Here is a 25,611-nt window from a genome sequence, read left to right on the forward strand (position 1 = left end):
TCTGGTGCCATAATACATTTTATATATCTATATATTTTTTTCTGGTGTCATAATACAAATTGTATACCTATATATTTCCATGAATCTGTTCATGCTTCAAAAATTTGGAAAGTGACAGTTCCCCGTTGTATTCAAAATTTAAGCTGTCAATTTCACGAAATGTTATCGAATCATTCAGAGATTAAAGGATACCACATGTTCGTTTTACCAAGAAATCTGAGTCACGTATTGTGGCCGAATCTTTTTTTTAATGTTCTTTTAGTCGGTGTGATGCTATCGTTTAATGTTCTTTTAGTAGGTATGATGCTATCGAGTAAATCGTTGGATTGGGCTTTTTTTTACTCGTGTTTATCGTTGATGATAAGCATTGGAGTGAATTTAAGTGAAGAATGCGCCAAATGTACATTCGTACATTCTTTATTTTTTGTATGAGCAAAACTTGCAGGAAAAAAATAATTACGCGCGTCATCGTACGAGGTTAGAATGATGTGTCGGTGCATACGCAGTAGAGAAACGATCTCGACCCCTTTTCACCAAGGGCACAAGCAAAATCCATCTCTCGTAGGTGGCTTGATAGTTTTCGATTTCTAGGTCGACGGCTCCATGGTTTTCGATGTCTAGATAGATTTCTCCCAGGTTTTCGAAGTCTAGGTCGACAGCTCCATGGTTTTCGATGTCTAGATAGATTTCTCCCAGATTTTCGAAGTCTAGGTATATTTCTCCATGGTTTTCGATGTCTAAGTATATTTCTCCACGATTCTCAATGTCTAGGTCGACGGCTCCAAGAATTTCGATGTCTAGGTCGATGGGTCCGTAGTTTCCGATGTCTAGGTATATTTCCTCATGGTTTTCGATGTCCAGGTATATTTGTCCATAGTCTTCGATGTCTACGTATATTTCTCCATAGTTTTCGATGTCTAGGTATATTTCTTCATGGTTTTCGATGTCTAGGTATGATTCATGATAGTCGTTGCCATTCACATCGACGGCTTCATAGATTTCGACCCTAGGTATATTTCTTAACGGCTTTTGATGTCTAGGTCGACAGCTCTATGGTTTTCGATGTCTAGGTCGAAGGCTCCATGGTTTTTTATGTCTAGGTCGACGGTTCCATGGTTTTTGATGTCCAGATCGACGGCTCCATAGTTTTCGATATCTAGGTCGACGACTGCAAGGTTTTCGAGATTTAAGTCGGCGCCTCCATAGTTTTCGATGTCCAGATATATTTCTTCATGGTTTTCAATGTCTAGGTATATTTTTTTCCACTGTTTCCGTTATCCAGGTCGTCGGCGCTATAGTTTTTAATGTCTAGGTATACTTCTCCATGTTTTTCGATGCCTAGGCATATTTCTCCATGGTTTTTCATGTCCAGGTATAGTTCTCCATAGTTTTCGCTATCCCGGTCGACAGTTCCATAATTTTCCATGTCTAGCTATGTTTCTCTACGGTTTGCGATGTCTAGGTTGATGGATCCATGGTTTTCAAAGTTTGGGTCGATAGCTCTATAGTTTTCGATGTCCAGGTCGACGGCTCCACAGTTTTTGATGTCTAGGTATTTTCCCCGTAGCTTTCGATGTCGAGGTCGATGACTCAATGGTTTGCGATGTCTGGATATATTTCATCATGGTTATCGATATCCTGATCGAAGACTCCATGGTCTTCAATAACAGGGGAGATTTCAAGAACCCAGAATATCGTGAATAAATATCACCGGACACTGATAAACATGAAACTGTCAATCTAGATACTGGAACCTAATGAAACATGATACGAGATGAAAAAGATAATGAAACATGGAAACGTCCTCTCAAACATCGAAAAACAATGACAATAACAGTGTTAACATGGTAATCATTGAGAGATTGTTCTCGACCCCATAAACTACAGCGACCTAAATATCGAAAACTATGGAGCCGTTGACCTCGCCATCGAAAGCCGTAGAGAAATATACCTGGACATCGAAAACTATGGAGCCATCCCCCTGTACTCCTGTTTATTCTTATTGAACTGCTTCAAGATTGGTGGGCTTGAAGACGCTGTTGCAATAAAAGTAGCGCTGCAGCGCTACAAGAAAACTATTCACACGCTTAATCGCACGGAATGCACCCTAGTTCGGAATAAATTTTCAAATAAAATGTATTGTGTATGATATAAATATTGAATCCAAACGGAAATGTGTAGAATTGAATTGAATATTATAGATGGGTATATTTGTTGAATATATCTATTTTTACAATAATTCAATTTAACACATTACATTTTTGATTCTTTATTCAATTCTCATGGAAAACATTTTATTTAATAACAAATGAAGAATTTATATTCGTCTACGATATTTGTTTGATTATATACTCAGATTTCAATTCCCTACACATTCCATTTTCGTTTCATTTGTTATATCATATGGAAAACATTTTATTCAATAATTCATGAGAAATTGGTTTTTAAATATCCTTTTACATTTTAAAGGAGATTTAAATAAATAAATAAATCCATGCCTCTGCATCTTTGTCATGGCGACAATTTTCATCAGCTCTCCAAAATTGAATATTATCAGATTTGTAGATGATCATTATCATTTTCATTATGCTATTTTATCAAAAATTGGATAGATTCCATTGAAAAATATAAATAAAATAACCCAAGATAGGAGTGACGAATAAGATCAAGGACTACAAAAATATCTACCGAAGAAGCAAACCCATTGTATGGAAAAACACTAAGAAAGTTTAATTCTAGTCAAGGGCTCGACGCATTGAGAAAATTTCTGGTGGTCTGAAAAGAAAATGATGATAGAGATCTTGCGATTGTAATTGCATACGTACAAGCTGGTGACAATGGTTTTGAAATTCTCAGACTTTTGGATACTTCTATAAAAAAATGTTAATAATGCCTGTGCTGTGTGTTCTGCCGTGTAGTTTATGGTTGTCAAGTAAGCAGAAAAATGTTCATTATTGACTTGAATTTAAAGAGAACTTTTAAAAGTCTTACGACTATTGGATGGAATCAAATCATTTGAAATGTCATTTATGATTAAAAGATTTTCTGATAAACGTTTTTCCAAAGTAAAACAGTAATTGCATGTTTTCGATTGCAGAATCTTGTAACAATACGAGCCGCTACCGCGTCCCTTGATCCCCAGTGCTGATAAATGTGGAAGAGGCTTGTCGCAGCTTCACTATTTCTCATTCGTCATTTATTCATGGTATGCTATCGAGTCAGAGCAATGTCAGATGGTTCCGCTTGGTGGTATTTTTCATTTCACACAGAAGTTTTGGAGACTTTGTCGTAACGAACCAAGCTCATGGATTCCCAAAGTATTAGAACTTGTTACGTACACTTTATACTCGCTTTTCTTGTGGAAGGTCATTCCTCGGTCATTCGAGCTTTACTCGACGGACAGGGAATTATTTCTTGTATTTTCCTCGAGTTGACATATTATTTTCACACCACCGTTCATTTCGTCCTCGACACCGCGAAATCTTGGGTTTTTGAAAATTCAGCCATAGCAAAACTAATGCGTGTTTTTTTTTCGTTTCCGGTCTTGCAGAGTCTTGTTTCGCGGTACAATAATAGGAAGGGACCCGGAAATTTGCCTGGTTCAAAAGCAAAACAGGCAAACGAACCGGCAAACATTTTGTTAATCCGAAAGAAGGAGTGATAAAAACGTTGTATTCATCATTTTTAATCATTACCTTTTGATAAAACATCCTAAAACAGAATATAAACTGCACAACTGATAAACTCGTTTAGCGTCATGTTCAATTTTAATTAAAATTCTACAGTCAATTGATTTCTGAAGTAATATTCAAGTTTCAATTCGATTTTTTGACGTCGATAGATTTTGCAGTGGAAAGGGTGCACAATTTCCTAATAATACTTTTAACTTCAAACCGATACGGAGTGATTTTCTACGATCGCAATATTGGTACATCTGTTCGGAAGAACAAAATCAATTGGTCAACATGGTTTTACAAAGTCTCGGGTGCCTCATGGAAATATTCCAAGCTTTTGGACCTCATAATAAAAATTCTCATCGCTTGTCCAGATTGTGTGAAATCTCAACTGATTCATACCAAGACATTCCTTGAGCCAGGGGCTTCAAATATATAAGTGGATACTGACAATGAGATTCATGGGTCACTTGTGAGAATCGAAAAATCCGAAATATTGTCTGAAACCTTGTTTATCAGAACTTTCGAAAAACACGAGAAACATTCTAGATTTAGGTCAACAAAATTTTGCTCAACGACCATTTTTCGCAATTTTCACCTATTTTCACGGTATTTTGGAATTCGGCTTCAGCATGTCAAAATAAATATATAGAGAGAGATGGGTGTAGGTGAATATATAAACTGCTTTATTGGGTGATCAGATGTTTCAATTTTATGATCATTATTTCAATTTTTCAATGTATCCCATAAAATTTCAGATTTCGAGTACACAAAAAGCCGTCAAATAAACCTGCAACACAGAACGAATGCTGTAAAAAAACTAGAGACAAGTACATTTATGCCCTCTGGGAAATCATCTGTAAAATCATGGAAATCAATGGTCGTAAGACTTTAAATCCAAGAAACAAAACGTTGTTAAATAAATGCAGAAGTTGCCGAGTACATCGCACTACGAACAAAAGAATTACAAAAGAAGAAAAATAGGAACAACAAATTACAACCACAAAGAATACAAAGACAAAACATTACAAAAACAAATTGCGACTAAAATAAATTAAGATCATAAAAATTTTAAATAAATTACCCACGGAAAAAAATTATATACCAAAAAATTGAAACAAAAAAAATTTGGCCGTTGTACTTGGCGTTTTACTCGACTTTCGAATTTGTGAGTATAAGATACAGGTAAATTAGATAATATTAGCTAGATAAAAAACGCCAAGTACAACGGCCAAATTTTTTTTGTTTCAATTTTTTGGTATATAATTTTTTTCCGTGGGTAATTTATTTAAAATTTTTATGATCTTAATTTATTTTAGTCGCAATTTGTTTTTGTAATGTTTTGTCTTTGTATTCTTTGTGGTTGTAATTTGTTGTGTCCTATTTTTCTTCTTTTGTAATTCTTTTGTTCGTAGTGCGATGTACTCGGCAACTTCTGCATTTATTTAACAACGTTTTGTTTCTTGGATTTAAAGTCTTACGACCATTGATTTCCATGATTTTACAGATGACTTCCCAGAGGGCATAAATGTACTTGTCTCTAGTTTTTTTACAGCATTCGTGCTGTGTTGCAGTATCGATGTTCCCGAACGAGCGGATCGACTCTCGATGTCAACATCAAAACTTCCAAAAGGAAATCTAGGCTATATCCGCACGAGAAGGGGAAAACCCCCAAATCTATAAAATTATCGATTAACTCAAAAATCGACAGTCTTCGACGAGAATTGTAACGACAGGTCTCGAGGCAATAAAACCTCGAATTTGTAACTTCTTAAATAAACTTATTGTCAACTTTTTGTAAATTTATCGAGTTGGAGATCAGGTTTTTTGGCCTAAATCCCTTAAATACTCGTCCTTGATAATTCGTCCCTTCTCAGACACAGCACTGCGAACACACATTAGTATTCTCACATGGTTTTTTTCGTTGATATTGCGGATTGATCGCAAAAAATCAACAGCATTCAACTCAGTATCATCCATGAACTATAGGTCAAGTTTCCAAACTCACGCAATAAAGTTAATCTACTTTCGCACTTCGACGCATTCTATCAGATCGAAAGAGTAATATATTAACTCATCGCATGAATAGCCTAAATTCTATGAGATCCTGCGAGGATGAAAGCCACGTATGTCACTAGCTTATTTTGCTGTAACAGCCTGATCTTCAATAACTAATGTAATTACCTTCTTTGTCGATTTGTTCTGATCGGTAACAAGTTTCAAATTGAAACTTTGTGATAACTTTTGTGCAGGACTAGAATTGTAACGCTGTCCGTTCTTCAGCTCGTAGTATTTTATGATGAGTTCCCATATATGTAATGAAGATGATGATGAAGACCTATTCAGAGGGAAACAGCCGACAAATGGTAATATCGACGTCGTTTTCATGTCCGGTACTATACCGTGTTGCATCAAGTTGCGGATGCACACTGTCAGATGATTCCGGACCGCAACCGTAACTGCAGATATTGATGGAACACGAGTGGACTCAGAACCAGATGTATAAACGCGTTCGTTTTCATTGTGGCTGTGGTCACAACAATTGGTGTCAGCGACCACCTCTAAAACGTGTTCCACAGCAATATCTAGTCGTGTGCGTAAGTCACGCCAATTATAAACAGAATTCTTTTGGAAAGATCGTCGTACATGGCTACTGCCACAACCGAGCTGCGACATTACAAACATATGCAGCAATGACACCACTTTTCTGACCGTATGCAAAGTTCTTGCATGATTTTCCTCATCAGTTTCAGGGATTTCCGCTTTACTAAACGTGGTCGATGTAGGTCGTAAATTGGTTTTATGTACGGGGCAGGAACAGCTGCAGGCTAGCGTTTCTGAACTGACTTCACCTTGAAGATAGTCAATGAAACGTTCTAAATCGATTATTTGTGTCTTCAATTGAGAAACGAGTTGCTCTTTCATTTTTAACGGACTGACAATCTGAAAAAAAAAACCACTAGTCATTTTTATAAAAAGTTTGAACACTAAACAAATTTCATATGAAATTTGGGAGATCAATTACCTGATTTATAGCGTGGTCAACTTGCCATCGTAGATCATCTTCAGGTAACTTGCACATGTCATCCACGTTGAAATTCAATTTCTCTTTTAAATGATCTGAAATCAAAAAAATTCATTCTTGTTGTGTAATACATTTTATGCCTATATCTGATAAATGAGGAATATAATCATTTTCCCGAGAATAACAGAGCTCTATTCAGCTCTGAATTGTCTAGAGTTCATACCCGAGTAGCTCTAAGAAATTTGTTTTTTTGCAGTCGATCGAAGTATAAACACTATCCACGAATAATTTCCAGAAGTGCTTTTAAAACCATAAACTTCCCCTAGGGAAAAAAAGGTTTGGACAAGTACATTGATGATCCCTTATTTGCTCATAATTCCATCCATAAAACAAAGACCCCATAAAAAAAACTATTAAAAATTTTTCATTTTTAATCATAAAAAAATTTATTTAATAAAAAACATTATAAACCCTCTTAAAAATTATTTCAACACAACAATTGAGAAAAAAATTTATAAATCGGAAAATACACTAAAATAAACATGAAATTCTATAAAAAAAAAATTAGGAAAAAACATTCGATTAAAATAAAAATCTAAATCAGGAAAAAATATTCATGAAAAAGTTTCGATCTAAATTACGAACAGCATCAAGAGATTCGATAGAGTCTCGGGACAAGTGCATTGACAGCTCTGTCGTCTGCTGGCCCGAGGCTCGCCGAGTATACTTTCTCTGAATAAAACGATTCGCGGTGGTGGGGGTAAAACTGGCATGTCATTTTCTAAAATTGCTGAGTTCAGGAGATGTTTTAGAAAGCAAAAATTGGTTTGGAGACTAATTTTCAAAATCCATTTCGAATGAGCATGAAACCAATACGATCAGTAGTGTAAATGCTGAGAAAAAACTTTGCACAGGCTCAAGATTATGCAAAAGTTACTAACACATTCATGGATTTACCGTGTCTGTACAGAACACCATCAAAGGCCTCTTGATGGCAGCTATAACCCATTTCTATGGAAGCTCGGGTCCCGGGATCCCGGCTACAGAAATAATGAGTTGTGAGTGGTCAGGACACTCGCTGTACCGTTCCAGCGGAATGAATATATACCTATAAAACTTCAAAAAGTAAAAAAGGCACACCAAGTATTAAAAGTTCGCGACCGTAGTTTTGAATGATTTTCTATTTTTGCATTGTGAATAAAAAATATGAAAAAATTATTATCTATGAAAAAATATGAGATCTATTGTAACATATACAGTGAATGAATTACGTTTCCTGTAGGAATTCAGAATTTTGGAAATAAAAAAAAAATTAGATTATTTTCTAACGTAGCCAAGTACAGTAAATGAATTAAGGTTCCTGTGGAATACATTCGTGTACACTTTTAACCCTAATCACTAACTTCTTCAGGAAAATTTTCCAGCAAGCGTCACAGAACAACAAAGGTTTCTAGAATGATTCTGCAATTATTAAGAAATTATCATCCGCTTTTATGCTAGCTCAGGTTATAAACTTAAAACATTTTACACAATATGATGCAAGAACCTTTTATAAAGAAAAGCGCAAATACGTGTACAAGTGCATGCATTGTATCTGTGCGATGTACTGCACAAATTCATTGTCAATATTACACACAAACTTGGCATGCATGGTTTTCAATCGGAAGCTCGGGAAAAGACAATTGTTCAAATTTACTATGAAAACAATAATTAAGTAGTATTGTATGAACGATTGTGAAAAACCCGATCCCCCAATAAAATAAGAGAGGCCCTGTTATATAATGATTTGGTAAAGATCATAGATGGGTGAAATTTATGGATAAAATTGAACAATTAAACGAACGAATAAAGAAATGAAACGAATTAATCCCTATATTTGCCTTAATCTTGTACAGATAGATACAGCCATTCTGTCATGCACATACGCATTCTAATTTATCCACGCGTCACTTTCACTCGTTTGTCCATACACTCATTTTTTTACCAAATGGGTAGATGATTGGATGAATTACACAAGTACTGAAATGGATGAAAAAGGAGTAAGCTGTGTAAAGATTGATTTGAGAAAAAAAACGCGTTGAATAGGAAGCATTTGGAGTAATGAATTTATCAGTCGAACTAGTCGAGAATGGATATTTTTCTTTATGTACACAGCGCCGGATCTCAATAAAATAGTTGGATGGAAAAGGGATGGCAAATTGAAAAACAATTACATTAGTGGATATTCAAGTTTTCTCCAAATATATGGTCGGATGAGACATACCTTCGCCGAGCTTCCATTTGAAAACCATGCACACCAGCTTGTGTGTAATGTTGAAAATGAATTTGTGCAGTACATCGCACAGATACAATGCATGCACTTGTACACGTATTTGCGCTTTTCTTTATAAAAGGTTCTTGCATCATATTGTGTAAAATGTTTTAAGTTTATAACCTGAGCTAGCATAAAAGCGGATGATAATTTCTTAATAATTGCAGAGACATTCTAGAAACCTTGGTTGCTCTGTGACGCTTGCTGGAAAATTTTCCTGAAGAAGTGAGTGATTAGGGCTAAAAGTTGTAACATTCACATTTGCATGTGGTATCCAGATAAAGGAGTCAAAATGACACACTAAAATAAGATTGATTTTCAAGTTTCCAGAGCCCAGGAAATTTATTATCATTGAAAAATTGTGAAGCCGGACTCAGATATCAGATATAAATTGTAATACAGGGACAATTTTGTGAGCACACACTTTTTCACGCATACATTCCACGCTCCCACTCAGACATACACACTCACTCATATAAAAGTCACGAAGACGACCGCCGTGGACACGACGGGCGACGCCGATGATATTCGGAGAAAAATTGATTCGAGGACTTATCTGTTCACTCGTTTGATCCCTCGTTGGCTCTGTACTCCGGGAACTGGGGAAATGCTGGCGGGCAGTCGTAATTTGGTCGAAAATGCCTTCGGGATGATTGTCTTTTAAAATCGGGGCGGCCGCACCCAATTGAGAACGAATCCAGGCAATTAGTTGATCACAGACTCCTTCCTTCGCCACGAGGCTTCCCGTTCGACGGTCCCGGAGCAAGAGAGCGAGCCTCACCGCTTTTCGGAAGATCTCTCATCGAACCTTGATAAGTGGGGAGGCCGAAGATTCGTGAAGAGGTTGGTCCAATCCCCGGATCGATGCTCCGTGAAACGCGCGAAAATTTAAGGCGCAAAAGGAATCTTACAAAGTGTACACGAATGTATTCCACAGGAACCTTAATTCATTCACTGTACTTGGCTACGTTGGAAAATGATGTATTTTTTTTTTTTATTTCCAAAATTCTGAATTCGTACAGAAAACGTAATTCATTCAATGTATATGTTACAATAGATCTCATATTTTTTCATAGTTAATAAATTTTTCATATTTTTTATTCACAAATCAAAAATAGAAAATCATTCAAAACTACGGTCGCGACCTTTTAATATTTGGCGTGCCTTTTTCACTTTTTGAAGTTTTAATATTTACTGATTTCACTGCTTTTGAGAGACGTGTCAACTATTAGGAACCATATTTCATTCACTGTATTTGGCAACTTCAGAAAACGATCTCATTTTTTTTTTATATAATAATTATCAATAAAAAACTTTTTGCATTATATATTTGCATTATAATACAAATATAGAAAATCATTGGAAACTACGGTCGCAACCTTTTAATACTTGGCGTTCCTTTTTTCCTTTTTCAATTATTTTTTTTCTCATCAAGAGACTCGGTAGAGTCTCGGGACAAGTACATTGACAGCCCTGTCGTCTGCTGGCCCGAGGCTCTCGCCGAGACTATATTATCTCTGAATAAAGTAAATTTCGGTGGTGGGGGTAAAATTGACATGTCATTTTCTTGAATTGCGAAGCTCAGGAGTTATGTCGCAATTTTAAAATTGAACTTTCAGCTAATTAAGAAATTCTCTTTCGATTGCGCCCAAAACCAATACGATCGGTGGTGTAATTGCTGAGAAAAAACTTTGCACGGGCTCAAGATTATGCAAAAGTTACTAACACAACTATGGATTTACTATGTCTGTACAGAACACCATCAAAGGCCTCTTGATGCCAGCTATAACCCATTTCTATGGAAGCTCGGTTCCCGGGATCCCGGCTACAGAAATAATGAGTTGTGATTGGTCAGGACACTTGCTGTACCGTTCCAGCGGAATCAAGAGACTCGGTAGAGTCTCGGGACAAGTACATTGACAGCCTTGTCGTCTGCTGGCCTGAGGCTCTCGACGAGACCATCTTTTCTCTGAATAAAACGATTCGCGGTGGTGGGGGTAAAACTGGCATGTCATTTTCTAGAATTGCGGAGCTCAAGAGATGTTTTGTTAAGCGAAAATTAGTTTAGAGACTAAATTTCAAAATCTCTTTCGAATGAGCCCGAAACCAACACGATCAGTAGCGTAATTGCTGAGAAAAAACTTTGCACAGGCTCAAGATTATGCAAAAGTTACTAACACATTTAGAAATTTGACATGTCTGTATATAATACCATCAAAGGCCTCATGTCCCTCGGTCTAACTTCGCGGCGGTGTCGCGGACTGACGTCACATGCCGAGAGCTCGAAAGTCACCAGCAGAAGTTTCACGTCATGTTAACGTTTGGGTTTATGATGTTATGAAGTGCGTGCGGGATAACTAAAAATAATTTTCTTCATCTAACGAAGTGCATATTACGATTTATTTCGTTAAATTTTGTGATATACTAAACCAGTATCAAAGCGGCCGCGTAAATGTAGTCTGTGATATGTGTGCGAAAAAGGATATAAAAAATGCGCGATGCATATGTCAACGAAAACTTTTCAAGATTTCATTATTTTGTTCGACTGGAAATAAGCGTTAACTAAAATAATCTTTCAATTAAATCAGAGTGCGAGAAATATTGTCCAGTGTAAATATATCGTCAGTGGCTAGGTTATATATATGAAGGCGTCAGGTTATATATATGAATAAATGGATATAGTTCCGAAAGGGACACTTCGATTTGAACAGCCAACTTTTGCACACATGAAAAAGAGGTTAAAACAAGGTCACACCTAAAATTTCAACCGCGGCAAATGATTTTTTCAATTTTTATCATCATTTTTGTGTGTCGGCAGCCAACTCGCAAAGACATACACCAAGCGAATTTTCATATCTTTATATATACGACAAACGAGTAGTTTGGTGACGTTTTGAAATATTAATCGAGTATTTTGATGACTTCTGTGCACTTTGGTGACTGTCACCGAAATACCCTCATTAGATCTTTCCGGCGCTTCGCGCTGCTTAATAATTAATTTGAAAGTTACATGGTTGGCAAAGGTTACACTCCTTGGCTGGGCCACTCCGGGGAGACCCACTCGTTTACTTTTCAAGAATTTTTTTCTTTAATTTTTTTAATTTGAACAAAAAAAAAGAAAATTTTTGAGAAGTAAATGGGTGGGTCTCTCCGGCGCAAAGCGCGGACGGAATTTTAAGGAAAAAATCCCCAGAGTAGCTCAGCCAAGGAGCGCAACGTTTGCCATCCATGTAGCCTTTAAAACAACCGTTGGCAAACGTTGCGCTCCTTGGCTGGGCTACTCCGGGGATTTTTTCCTAAAAATTCCGTTCGAGACGCACCCATTTACTTTTCAAAAATTTTTTTTCTTTTATATTTTTAATTTGAACAAAGAAAAAAGAAAATTCTTAAAAAGTAAATGGATGGGTCTCCCCGGCGCTTCGCGCCGGGGAGACGGGATTTTTAGGTCAAAATCCCCGGAGTAGCCCAGCCAAGGAGCGCAACGTTTGCCAACCATGTAGTTTTTAAAATGTGTCATCAAAATACTCGTTTGTCTTACGTATATATATCAATGTAGCAAAATAATACTCTTAATTTTAAAATAAACAGACACGATATTTCAGACGTAAATCAATCCAAATGTTAACCATCGTTCGAAGAACACAAAAACTCATTTACTCCAAGTCTTATATATTGAACTTACAACAGACTTTGTCTGAATATATACAGTTACTTTGTCATATTCATACGAACGGAACCGAATATTTCAGACATAAATCAATTCGAATGTTAGTTACCATTCAGAGAAAGAATACAAAATCCCATTTACTCTAACAGTCACATGTATTAAACTCACAATAAACTTTGTCTTAATATATATTGTTATCTTCTCGTATTCATACGAACGCAAACGAACCAATGACTAATACTCAACCAAATACAGATCCTTTGCAAGGTTCTTGGAACCTGCGTAGACTTCTTCATGATGTACTTTCTGATCGAGATACATGCATCAAATGGGCTCAAACTGTTCAATTATTACCCACAAATCGTAAATGCCCTAAAAACGGAAAAGAACTTATGAAACTCATTTCATCGACTCACAAGTACACTAATGCAAATACAGCAATTGGTATCCGATTTCGATGTAACAAACACAAAATCGATCGGACAATAGCCGAGAAAACATGGTTTGAATTTCACAAATTATCAATGGAGGATGTCATTTTAGCTACATACTTATTTTCACATAAGTTTGATTACAATAACGCAATCTCCGAATTAAGTGGAAATCGAGAAACGAAAATTTCGCGTGAAACATTGACAGATATATATTCTTACTGCAGAGAGGTATGTATGCTTTCACTCGATGAACTATATACTGAGTCTGGTCCTATCGGCGGCATCGGTTGTATAGTTGAAATTGATGAAATGAAATTTGGCCGAAGAAAATATGAAAGAGGGCGCATTGTTGAAGGGCAATGGATCTTTGGTGCAATCGACTGTAAAACTAATGAGTTAAGATTGGAGATCTGCCCGGAAAATAAACGCAATCGGGACACTCTTATCCCTTTGATAAAAAAACATATTGCACCTGGCACTACCATCTTCTCTGATTGCTGGCGTGCTTACGAAATTTTAAAATCAGAAGGTTACGAACACCTATCGGTGAACCATTCTGTAAACTTTATTGACCCCGAAACCAAAGCAAATACCCAACGTATAGAATCTCAATGGAGACCACTCCGAGCTAGACTCCAACGCGGAGGTATTCGACAAGACGACCTTGATTATCATCTATGCGAATACTTGTGGAGAAGGGAAATTGAAAAAAAAAAATTAGATCCGTTCGCACAGATGATTCGTTGCATACGTAAAGTTTATCCAGGTATAAAAGCATAATCCTATTAATTTTTTCTTTTAAGCATAAAACAATGTGCATTTAATAAAATTAATCGAGATGCACTAGCGGCTCAACGACAAATACTTCAATAAATAATAATTACAGATCATTGACAGACAAATCAAAAACGGAGAAAATTCATAAACAAAATAAAAAAAAATTTTAAATACAAAATACAAAAAAAACAAAAAAAAAAACAAAAAAAAAACAAAAAAAAAACAAAAAAAACAAAAAAAAAACAAAAAAAAACAAAAAAAAAACAAAAAAAACAAAAATGGAACTAAAAACCTGCCACGTCCTCGTCGTTAGTTCTGGATAATGCTAAGTGCAGGAGCTGTGTGAACAATTCTCCACATACTATTTTTCGATGCTGAATACACTCAACGATTCCAAACATACATCGAAGGTGCTCCAGACCCACCCAACGATTCCGCATACACATCGAAGGTGCTCTATGCGCGTTCTCGCGAGTTGGCTGCCGCCACACAAAAATAATGATAAACATTGAAAAAATCATTTGCCGCGGTTGAAATTTTAGATGTGACCTTGTTTTAACCTCTTTTCATGTGTGCAAAAGCTGGGTGTTCAAATCGAAGTGTCCCTTTCGGAACTACAGCCGAATAAATACAACAAAAACACACAGAACTGTTAGAATGATGTTGTAAACTTTAATTGAATAAATGTTTTCTAATTTATTTCTCATGTTTCCCATATTTTGCTTCATATTCAGTTTGGCTCTGCCCTCTCCGATCCTTGTTTTCACTTCATTGGTTTGCAGCGGATCGATACATATTATTAATTGGATGCCTAATATGTGTCCTATGATTTTCTACTATTTCTTCATGCTGATTGTGGTAACGTGAATCAAGAGGTTTCCGATTATGATGATCGATCGCATATTTTGTACATCAGTTTCTCAAAACAGTTTCTGGTCTTGATATAGGCGTAGTTATTCTTTTTCCACCTGGTCTGTCGAGTAACAAATTTTGAAACTTATTCCAAAAAGTCTTTGGATGCTTTGTTTGCTGATCTTATGAAAAGTCGAATGTTTAGAATGCAGTAGGCAAACACGAATTTTGACAACAATACTTATGAAATGACATGTATGTTGAGTATTCCCACTTTGCAAACTACAAATGTGGAATTATTAGTGAAAAGATTCATTACGCTAAGTCTACAGTTGCTCAGTTTTGGATGTGATCAAATACAATGCCTGCTAACATCCATGGGAACATACAGAATTTCCGAATACAATGTTTGCTATGTCATTTCAACGTAACATCATGACTTTTGCCAACTTTTCTCTATAATATTATAGATTTGGATTATTGAAATACAGCAAAAATCTGCGAATTATAAAATTGATATACTGTGCCACTCATTTTACTTTTTAATACTAACTGTAACATATATATGAAGTAAAAAACTCATCACAGAAGTCTTCAGTTGCTCATTTATGGATAGATTTTAAATTGCTGTCTTCAAAATTTATTGCGCAGATACATTGAATCGCAGCAGATACCTGCGAACTCTGAAATTTCTGTGCATAAATATGTGTGTTAAGTATCACCCCCTACCTTTGATTATGAGAATGAGTAATAGAACTTGGTTTAGCAAGTTTTAAAGTATTTCTTTTTAAATACTATTCAAGTTTGTATTACTGCGGTATGAAGCAAATACCTCCAAACTTTCATATTTTTGTGTCGCAGCATGTGTGCCAATCATTTAAATTTTTTACTCCAACCGTAACATGTAATCTCAAAAATTCATCACAAACGTCTTCAGCTTTTCTAAATTCCTAAATTTTCCGTTTTCTATTTTATTCTGAGTTTTTAAACTTTTAAATTCATTCCTGAATTCTCCTGAAATTGTTTTTCTCCAAAACCAATGCAGATACCTTAAACGTCTTTGAATTTTGTTGCTCTGTTGAATTAAGTACGCTCAGTTTTTTTTGCTTCTTTGAGTTCTAACATAATGAATGTTTCCGGGTGCCTTTTTTCAACAACTATCAAACTGTAGAAAATTGGATCTCAGCGGCCACTTGCAAACTTTGGAAATATATTTCATCGGAGACACGTTTTGAATGACACGAAAATGTCTAGATTCAGAATGCAAAAGCAACATTTGAAAGGGGCCAATTCTGTTGGATTTGTTGTGTCTTGAATTTGATCTATCTCTCCTCTTTTCCTTTCTTTTTCCTAACGTTATCAGCCGAAAATCATATCTCGGCCCGCAACACGCATTGCTCCATGCTCTTGAGTTCCCAATGGACGAAACATATTAGAAGACAAGGAGAAAAATCACCGAAGTCCAAGAATAAACCTCTATCGAAATATTTCCAGTACAATTTCGACGAAAAATAGGTCTTTTTTCGTGAAAACCAACGTTATACGCCGAAAATTATAAACAATTCATAGAAATCTAAACTAAAATCTTATAGTCATCTGAACATAAATAAGGATCTTTTGAGAAAAAAGACGTGATATCAAACCATAAACTGTACCCTAGGGAAAAAAAAGCTTGGGACAAGTACATTGATGGTCCCTCGTTTGCTGATAATTCCACCCATAAAAAAAACTTTAAACAAAATTTTTTTTAATTGCAAAAAAAATTATTTCATAAAAAAAAATACAGAACAATTCGAAAAAAAATTTACAAATCTTGAAAAAACGTTATATTAAAAAAAAAACTAATCTGCATCTATTTTTTAAAGTGTCAAAAGAATCAAATAACAAGTAAAAAATAATAAACCGAAAAATCGCCCTTGAAATTATTTTGGAAACCGATGCCTCATTCTTCTTATTTGATTCGAACAGCTAAATCAATTGAAAAAAATTCCATCTAATTTACGTGCAACATTAAAATTTATTATATCAATTCGAGGCCAAGTATTTTCTAATGAATTGAAAAAAGTTACCATTTGAATTACGTGCAGTACTAAAATTTATGATATCAATCGGTGGACAAGTATTTTATTAGTAACTCCAAATTTTGACATTATTGAATTGTTCTAAGAAGCTTTCAAATCCAAAAGAATCACATGCAAGCTAGCCATTTCTTACTCTATGGTGGCAGAGACTTATAAGAAAATCGATTCTTCTCAGACTTTCAGGATCCTCTGGTATTATTCACAAAATTCGACGTCGATTGAATCGATACAAATTATGTTTAAATATGTGTTAAAAGTACTTGTCCGGCCCATCACTATTCATTCAATAAAGAATCAATCATAAAAAAACGAAATGGCACGGCAGAATCTCGTTAAAAGTTTGTTGAAATCGTGTCTTCCCGAGCTTCCACTTGAAAACCATCCACGCCAAGTTTGTGTGTAATTTTGACAGTGAATTTGTGCATTCAATTAGAATAACAATATCTTAATTGCAAAATCATTCTGGGAACGCTTGAAGTCACAAAACTCTTTAGCCAGTACAGTTGGAGGTGTAACATGATTCCTTACAGAAATCGAAATTTATTAAAAATCCTTGGCTATGCTAAAATGATCTCATATTTTTTTTCTTATCTTGATCATCCTACTATGTCATTTTAGCAATAAATAATGGGAAAGGAAATTTTTCATTTACTGAAAATATAATAAAGATCATCCGAAACTAGAGGGGCAGTTTTTTAATACTTGGCGTTCTTTTTTTACTTTTTTGAAGTATTTTTATAGTGATTTCGCTTTTTTTTTAGAAGAGTGACAATTAGTAAATATTTTGGAAAATTATACATTTTTTCTTATCTCCAAAAAATTTTTTACAAATGATTTGTTTAAAGTTGAGTAATTACCTTCAGATGGCGAAAGCAATCAACGCTACTAAATATTTATTTTTTCTATGTTGACGGACAATGACTGTTTAGTCAATTTCAAATGATGTAAATCTTGTCTATATTAGAATGGTCTTATATTTTTTTCCCTATCATGAAACAAATAATGAGGAAGAAAATTTCAAATTAACAATGCTAATATGTGAAGATCATTCAAAACTAAGGTTGCGGTCTTTCAATATTTGTCGCGCTTTTTTTTACTTTTTTTCAAGTGTTTTCACTACCGAGGAAAAATTTCCGAATAAAAGACCAAAAATGTTCCGCGCTCTTTTTTCTTCTACTAGGCCACTGGTTTAGATCTCGGATGCAAGAAGGAGCATTTTAAAGGGAAGAGCTTACTTTGTTTTATTTTGGTTTACTTTGGTTTATTCGAAAAGTCATTACGATCCTTTTTACGGGTGCTACGTCATTTCGAAAGACGTTGATTTTTGGTTTGTTGGATTCCCCTTTCAAAAGTCGTATTAGAATATTCATCGTAGAAAAAGTGTCATTTTTGCTTTTGAATTTTTTATTGATCGATTTCTTTATAATAAGCCATGGCACGAAACACTGAAATGCATTCTTGAGAAACTCATATAAAAAATACTGTGAATTGTGTAAAAAGTACTCATAAAATGTTTGTCTCATATCAAAGAAACTACCTTTGGTGTACAGCACTTTTTTTCACAATTCACGAAATTCACAAGTTTTTAAAAAACGAGCATTGGCATCTCATACCACGTATTCGCTCTGTGTACGTGGTCGGAGCCAAAAATCTAATACTACTGCACTAATAGTATTAGTGTATTCATGCATACTGCCAGCACCACCGTAAATGGAACTCCGGCGTTTTTGGGGGAACACTTATACACGACACACGCTCACTTTCAAAGTAGTGCGAGCGCACTACTTTAGGCGCACGGAGCGAATAACCTGTTGACTGGTATATACAAAAAAAGTCGGGTCAGTTCTGGTAATAATTTATGATATGCGTACATATTGAAATCTTGTTTTAAATTTTCAACCGATTGGGATGAAAAAGGGTTTACAAGTGTTGCGTGAAGGATCTGGTGTTGGTGGGGAGAAAATAAATGACACAATGCGTAGCGGGATAAAAAATGTAAAAAGGTTTTATTGCTCGTAGAGTAACGTGGACAGTATGCCCACGATTGAAAGTACACCCGAACCGATGCAGATTACCCGAGTGAGACGAGCCGGTCAACGTCGAACGAGGCTCGTTCGACGAAGCTACGAGGAGCGCTCGAAGCGTGCTTTCGCGTGCCCGATAGTTATCGTGAGAAATACCCGCAATCGATGAGAGAAAAGTCCGAATGAGTAGTCCAATTTGTTCCCGTGAATGTCCTGAAGATATTGAGCGAGGTATTTTTGGTGAAACACCGTAATTACCGGAGAGATTTAGCCGAAAGTGAGACTTATACCGAGAAGCACGTCAGCACGCTGAACGACCGGATCTAGACTAGTCAATCAATATGGAGATCGATGAAGACGCGCCGTGGGCATGCGCCACACGTCGCGTCGACCGCACCCGAATTGCTTGTCCAGTACGTGCTGACCCCCCGCGAGAGCGTGAGAACTAGAGCACGAAAAGCCCATTGTCTCACGTTTCCCGAATTCCCGAGCCCGCGAGCTAGCGACGCCCGCGGTGGGGCGAGCACTCGAGCCCGAGAGCGCTCGCCGGCACCGAAACCTCGCTAATTCCCGAACAACAAGGATTTTTTGTGTTGCCGAATCGACTTCCGGGCTTAATTTTCACCTTGAAAGAGGTGAAAATCGAGCGTTAAGGCTAACATTGTTAGATTTTTCAATGGAAAGTTATTATGCGATATTACCCGAAAATTCCAAGTTCCACACTAGACTCTTTTGTCGAAATAGAACTAAATTCACTATCCCCGAAGAAATTAAAAATAAGGGTTGGGGTGAATTTTTCAGATTTTTCAATGGGAAGTTTATATGCTATATTACATAAAAAGTATTCGTTTTTGAGGATACCAGATTCTTTTATCGAAATAAAATAAAATTCATCACTCGCGAAAGGATGAAAAAAAAGAGTTGGGGGTGAAATTTTCAGATTTTTCAATGTGAAAGTTTTTTACATTACATGAAAATTGCAAGTTTTTTAGGACACGAAACTCTTTTATTGAAATGAAAAAAAAATCACTATTCCCTAAGGGGTGAAAAATAAGGTTTGAGAGTGAAATTTCCAGATTTTTCAACGAGAAATTTTATGCTTTTCCATATAGAAACCGTATGTTTTTTGTAGAGCATGAACGTCCTTTATCGAAATAAACCAAAACTCCCGATCTGCCAAGGGGTGAAAAATGAGGGTTGGGGGTGCATTTTAATAGAAGTGTTCTAAAAAAATTTTCATGTAATATAGCACAAAAACTACCTATTAAGAAATCTAAAAATTTCATCCCCAAACCTTATTTTTCACCCTTTCGCAGGTAGCGAATTTTATTTTACTTCGATGAAAAAATCTGGTACCCTCAAAAACGAACATTTTTTATGTAATATAACGCAAAAATTTCCCATTGGAAAATCTGAAAATTTTACCTCTAACCTTCATTTTTCACCCCCTCGGGGATAGTCAATTTTATTCATTTTCATCCTAAAAAATTTGGATTTTCCATGTAATATAAAATAAAAACATGCCGCTAGCAAATCAGAAATATTCACTTTCAACCCTTATTTTCATCCTTTTCGAAGGTAGCTACATGAAAATTAAGATTGGGAATGAAATCAGCAACCTCGAAAATCCCAAGAAACGAATTTTCATGTATTTCGGTAATTTATTGACTCGTGCCAGTTTTGGCACGAAAACCAGAAAAAAAAGCTTACTAGTCAACCGGTTAATAATAAAAAATCAAAAGTAAAAATGAAATTTTTTCCACTCTTTAAATATTCTAATACGGCTCCATAGTTCTCGAAAATTCCAGATCAATTTATTAACGTACCATGTAGAAATTTTTGGTTGACAAAAATTAGCAAAAACATCTGATAAAATTTGAATGTGTTGGAATTGAAGAAGTAAAATTTTTTCTCTCCGAATTTTCCAAAAAACTCTGTTGTTTTACTACAGTTACCACAATCAATGTACTCGAGGTTCCGCTGAAAAATAAAAAAAAAAAATATATCAAAAATTGAGGAGACAAATTGTTTTATCTGAACTTGCGCCCCAGTTGAAAAAGAAATTAAACGAACGAAAATATCAATGTTTGTTTAAACGATGTAGTACCCGTAATGAAAGTCGTAGAGACTTTTCGAATACACCAAAGTAAATCTAAATGTCTTCTCTTCAAAATGCGCCTTGTTGCATCCAAATATCTAAACCAGCGGTGCAGTAGCATTAAAAAGAACGTGAGAACATTTTTGGATATGCGTATAGATCTCTCGCCACGCTACGACGAGTGGGAGAGAGAGGGAACGAGTCTTCGCGCGCTGTCTCTCGCGCTCGATCGGGCGCGAGTAGAGGGGATATCGCGTTCAGTGGACTGGGCGAAACGAAACGGGACAAAAGTAACGTTTCGTGCAAAGGACGTATGTCAAAAGGTAAACAAACGCTACTTAAGTCTTTCTGACTCCAAGCGACTAGAGCGTACCGAAACATTCGATTTTAATTGCTTAAATCATCATATCTCGGGATTGAGTAAACGAATTTACTCAATAGCATCAAGTGATAAACGAAACACAATAGCATCAAAGTGAACACTTCGTTTAACGGAGAGTTTACCGTGGGTGATAAGCGAGCGAATAAAAGTGTCAACACGGCAAATGTTGAACTTTTCACAACATCGGACCTGAGTGAGTGGTATCAGAAGCGAGTCGTGGAGCCGACTCTAAAATCGCTCGAGGAGTTCCAAGAGAGTGACAGCGGCTGGACCTTGACATCCATAACCAATCTAACAGTGAACATCAACAAGTATAATGCCTTACGTGCAGGATGTCACGTTTCATTGGCAAAATGGATACAGTTGAAAAGAGCGGTGGTGAATGTGAAATCGACGGATAATGCGTGTTTTGGATGGGCAATGACTGCTGCTCTTCATCCGGTAGACCGATACAGTGATCGCACATCTTCTTACCCGCATTATTCAACGATATTCGACTTCCGAGCCATCAACTTCCCTATGACGTTGGACCAGATTGGGAGATTTGAAAAGATGAATAATCTCTCAATCAACGTCTATAGCGAGAACAAGGAAGTCATTTTACCAGTCCGTGTAAGCAAGGAGAAGAAGGAGCGGCACTTCAACTTGCTTTACATCGAAGACGTGCCGGGATGTGGAATCGGACACTTCGCGTGGATCAAGAATTTATCCCGGCTCGTCAACTCACAACTGAACATGAATGGGCACAAGAAATACATCTGTGATCGGTGAGTAAATTAATATAAACAACTGTAGTCATTTCTTTTTTTCACCATTATGATGAAATATTTAAAAAAGAATTTGAAATTATTATTGTTACAGATGCCTCCATTACTTCTTAACCATCGAAAAGCTGCAGTCCCATGAGGTGGATTGCGGTGTTATCAACGATTGTGCCGTTCGACTACCAGCTGAGAACGACAAATGGTTGGAGTTTACCAACGCGAATCGGAAGGAGCGTCTCCCGTTCGTGGTATACGCCGACCTCGAATGCATTCTGGAGAAGACCAGCGCTGAAGAGAGGGAGAAAAACAAAAACCAACATCATCGTGTCTTCAGCGTTGGATATTATGTAAAGTGCTCCTATGATGATTCGTTGTCGGGATATCACGAACGCCGAGGTGAGGACTGCGTGGAATGGTTCATGGAAGAACTGAAACAATTAGCTTTGCGCGTTGAAAAAATTCTTCTAACGAACGTTCTGATGAAAACATTGAGTCCGCAAGAGTGGAGAAAATTTCGACAAGACAAAAAGTGTCATATTTGCGAGAAACCTTTTGTCGAGGGTGATGAGCGTGTCCGCGATCATTGCCACCTGACAGGACAATTCAGAGGTCCAGCTCATTCAGATTGCAATTTAAACTATCAAAACTCTTTTTTCATGCCAATAGTGTTTCATAATTTATCCGGTTATGACGCGCATTTTATAATAAAAGAAGTAGCAACTGCGTTCGCGGAGAAAGTTGATTTGCTCCCGATAACAAAAGAGAAGTACATCTCCTTCTCGAAAACTGTTCAAACATCTGAAGACACGCGGAAAAATATAAAATTACGTTTCATCGACTCTTTCAGATTTCTCAATACAAGTCTCGATAAACTAGCTTCATTTTTAACTGCGGACAAACTCTTAACCTTAAAATCACAATTTCAAGATTTAGACCATTTTCATTTATTAACACGAAAAGGTGTCTTTCCATACGAATACATTGATAGTTTGGAAAAGTTGGATGAAACGGAGCTTCCACCGCGAGAAGCATTTTACAGCTCTTTAACTGATTCAACAGTTTCCGAAAAGGAGTATGCACATGCGAAAAATGTGTGGAAACGATTTTCAACGCGAACGCTCGGTGAATACAGTGATTTATACTTAAAGACTGACGTATTACTTTTAGCCGATATCTTTGAGAATTTCCGCGATACTTGCCTGAAAAGTTACGGTCTTGACCCTGCGTTTTACTATACTCTCCCCGGATATACCTGGGATGCCATGATGAAATATACAAAGGTAAAGTTTGAATTGCTCACTGACATCGACATGGTATTGTTCGTGGAGAGAGGTATTCGAGGTGGTCTTAGTCAATGCTCCAAAAGACATGCTCGTGCCAATAACAAGTACATGAACTCATATGACCCATCTATTCCATCATCATACTTGATGTACTTTGATGTTAACAATTTGTATGGATGGGCAATGAGTCAACCATTGCCTTATGCAGATTTCGAATGGATTGAAGATCTTGCAAACTTCAACGTTGAATCTCTGCCATCAGACTCTGAAATTGGTTATATACTTGAAGTTGATCTGGAATATCCAAAACACTTGCACAATGCACATAGTGATTTGCCATTTTGTCCAACGCATGATAAACCTCCGGGCTCGAAGCAAAAGAAGCTTCTTGCAACGGTGAATGCGAAAAAACGATATGTCATACATTATCGTGCATTGCAGCAGTGTTTAAAACATGGTTTGAAAATCACGAAAATCCACAGAGTCTTGAAGTTTAAGCAATCTTCCTGGCTCAAAACATACATTGATTTGAATACACAATTTCGTACACGTGCGAAAAATGATTTTGAAAAAAATCTATTCAAATTAATGAATAATGCTGTGTTTGGAAAAACCATGGAGGATGTTCGTAGTCACGTCCAAGTTAAACTGTTAACGCAATGGGCAGGTCGATATGGAGCAGAGGCTATGATCGCTAAACCTAACTTTCACAGTCGAAGTATTTTTGCGGAAAATTTAATCGCTGTAGAGTTGCGAAATCTTCAAGTTATGTTTAACAAACCAATATATGTTGGCATGTCTATTGTTCAGAAAAGGGCATGGTTCGCCGTTCTCTCGCGTGGGGCCCTCAGTGCACGGTTGGTCTCTCGCTTGAGCTCGGCGGTGCCGTGCTCTCTGCGCGCGCTCCCCTCCTTCGTGCTATACTTGCCGGTAGCTCACCGGCGTTTTTCTAAGCCCTTCTTCCACGGATCTCGGTACGCGACGGATCGATAGTGATCCTCGCACTTCGGAATATTCATCGGCTCTCTTCATAATTTGTTACTCTTCTACCTTCCTTTTCATCGGGAGTGTTGCGCCTTACAACCGTGGCACTTTGGGATAATATTCGGGAAATTATTATTGAATTTCTTCGGCTAATTTCATTATGAAATCTCTCCTCTTCGGTTTGGTACATTGTGCAAGACACCACGTGCTTCTTAATTAGCTCTACTTCCTAATCTTTTTCTAATTCAATTGAGTGCGCGTTTTAATCTTGCGATTTACGCCCGTGGAATTAAACCGTTCACTTCGATTGTTTTCCGGCATTATCTGAAGTTCTCCTTCACTATCGGAACCGAATTCGTAACGGCTCTCTTCGAACACCTCTCCGCCATATTGGCCACCTGTGGACTCTTCGAGATACTTCGATTGTGAACTCTTCGACCGAAATAAAAACTGTGATATTTTTGACTGATTTTTACACGGAAATCTACAGCTTCGCCATCATTCTTTTTTCCTTCACCCGGCCATGCAATTATCCACGATTCCATCCTCACAAACCAGGAAATATTCCTTCAAAAAACTACATCTATTTTAGACATTTCAAAAACTTGTTTATATGAATTCCACCACGAGTTCATGATGCCGATGTATCAAAATAAATGTAAAGTCACGTATACGGATACTGATAGTTTAATTTACCATATTGAATGTGAAGATGTGTACGAGGACATGAAATGTAATCTCGACAAATATGACACTAGTGACTATCCCTATGACAACATCTATGGTATACCGCTAGTCAACAAAAAGGTCCCGGGTCTCATGAAAGATGAAAACAATGGGGCCATAATGACTGAATTCGTTGGACTTAGATCGAAGATGTATGCGACGCGAGTTGAAGGTAAGAACGATGTTAAAAAAGCAAAAGGATTAAAAAGTAATGTTGTTGCGAGAAGTCCACACGATGACAAGCGGTATGTCATACCTGGAACGGTAGACACGTTGCCATGGGGCCATTACAGTATTCCTGAATTTCCAGAAGCTATGGAGTCATAGATCATATGAATGTGTGCTCATGAATGTTAAAGATTGAGAGAATATATTTCTACATTGAATGCGAAAAATTGTGAGAGTCGGAACTTGTTCTCAACATTTATACATTTTAATTAATTATACATTTATACATTGCAATAAAAATTCTGTAATGGAGGACTTTTCTCCTCAAAAATTTGTACATTTGGAATATATATATTTTGTA

At 36.6% G+C, this 25,611-nt stretch overlaps 1 protein-coding gene across 2 annotated transcripts in view; it reads right to left on the bottom strand.

Annotated features, from left to right (window-relative positions):
- Nucleotides 1-25,611, bottom strand: part of LOC122416455 (RUN domain-containing protein 1) — a 580,344-nt gene that overhangs the window by 254,449 nt on the left and 300,284 nt on the right. For both annotated transcript variants that reach the window (XM_043429436.1, XM_043429435.1), the window contains 2 exons: nucleotides 6,700-6,794; nucleotides 5,859-6,617 (listed from right to left, as the gene is read on the bottom strand). In XM_043429436.1, the coding sequence (XP_043285371.1) occupies nucleotides 5,859-6,617; nucleotides 6,700-6,794 (854 nt within the window). The remainder of the gene's footprint in view (nucleotides 1-5,858; nucleotides 6,618-6,699; nucleotides 6,795-25,611) is intronic.

This window comes from Venturia canescens, chromosome 9 (genome assembly GCF_019457755.1).
Source record: "Venturia canescens isolate UGA chromosome 9, ASM1945775v1, whole genome shotgun sequence".
Classification (NCBI taxonomy): domain Eukaryota; kingdom Metazoa; phylum Arthropoda; class Insecta; order Hymenoptera; family Ichneumonidae; genus Venturia; species Venturia canescens.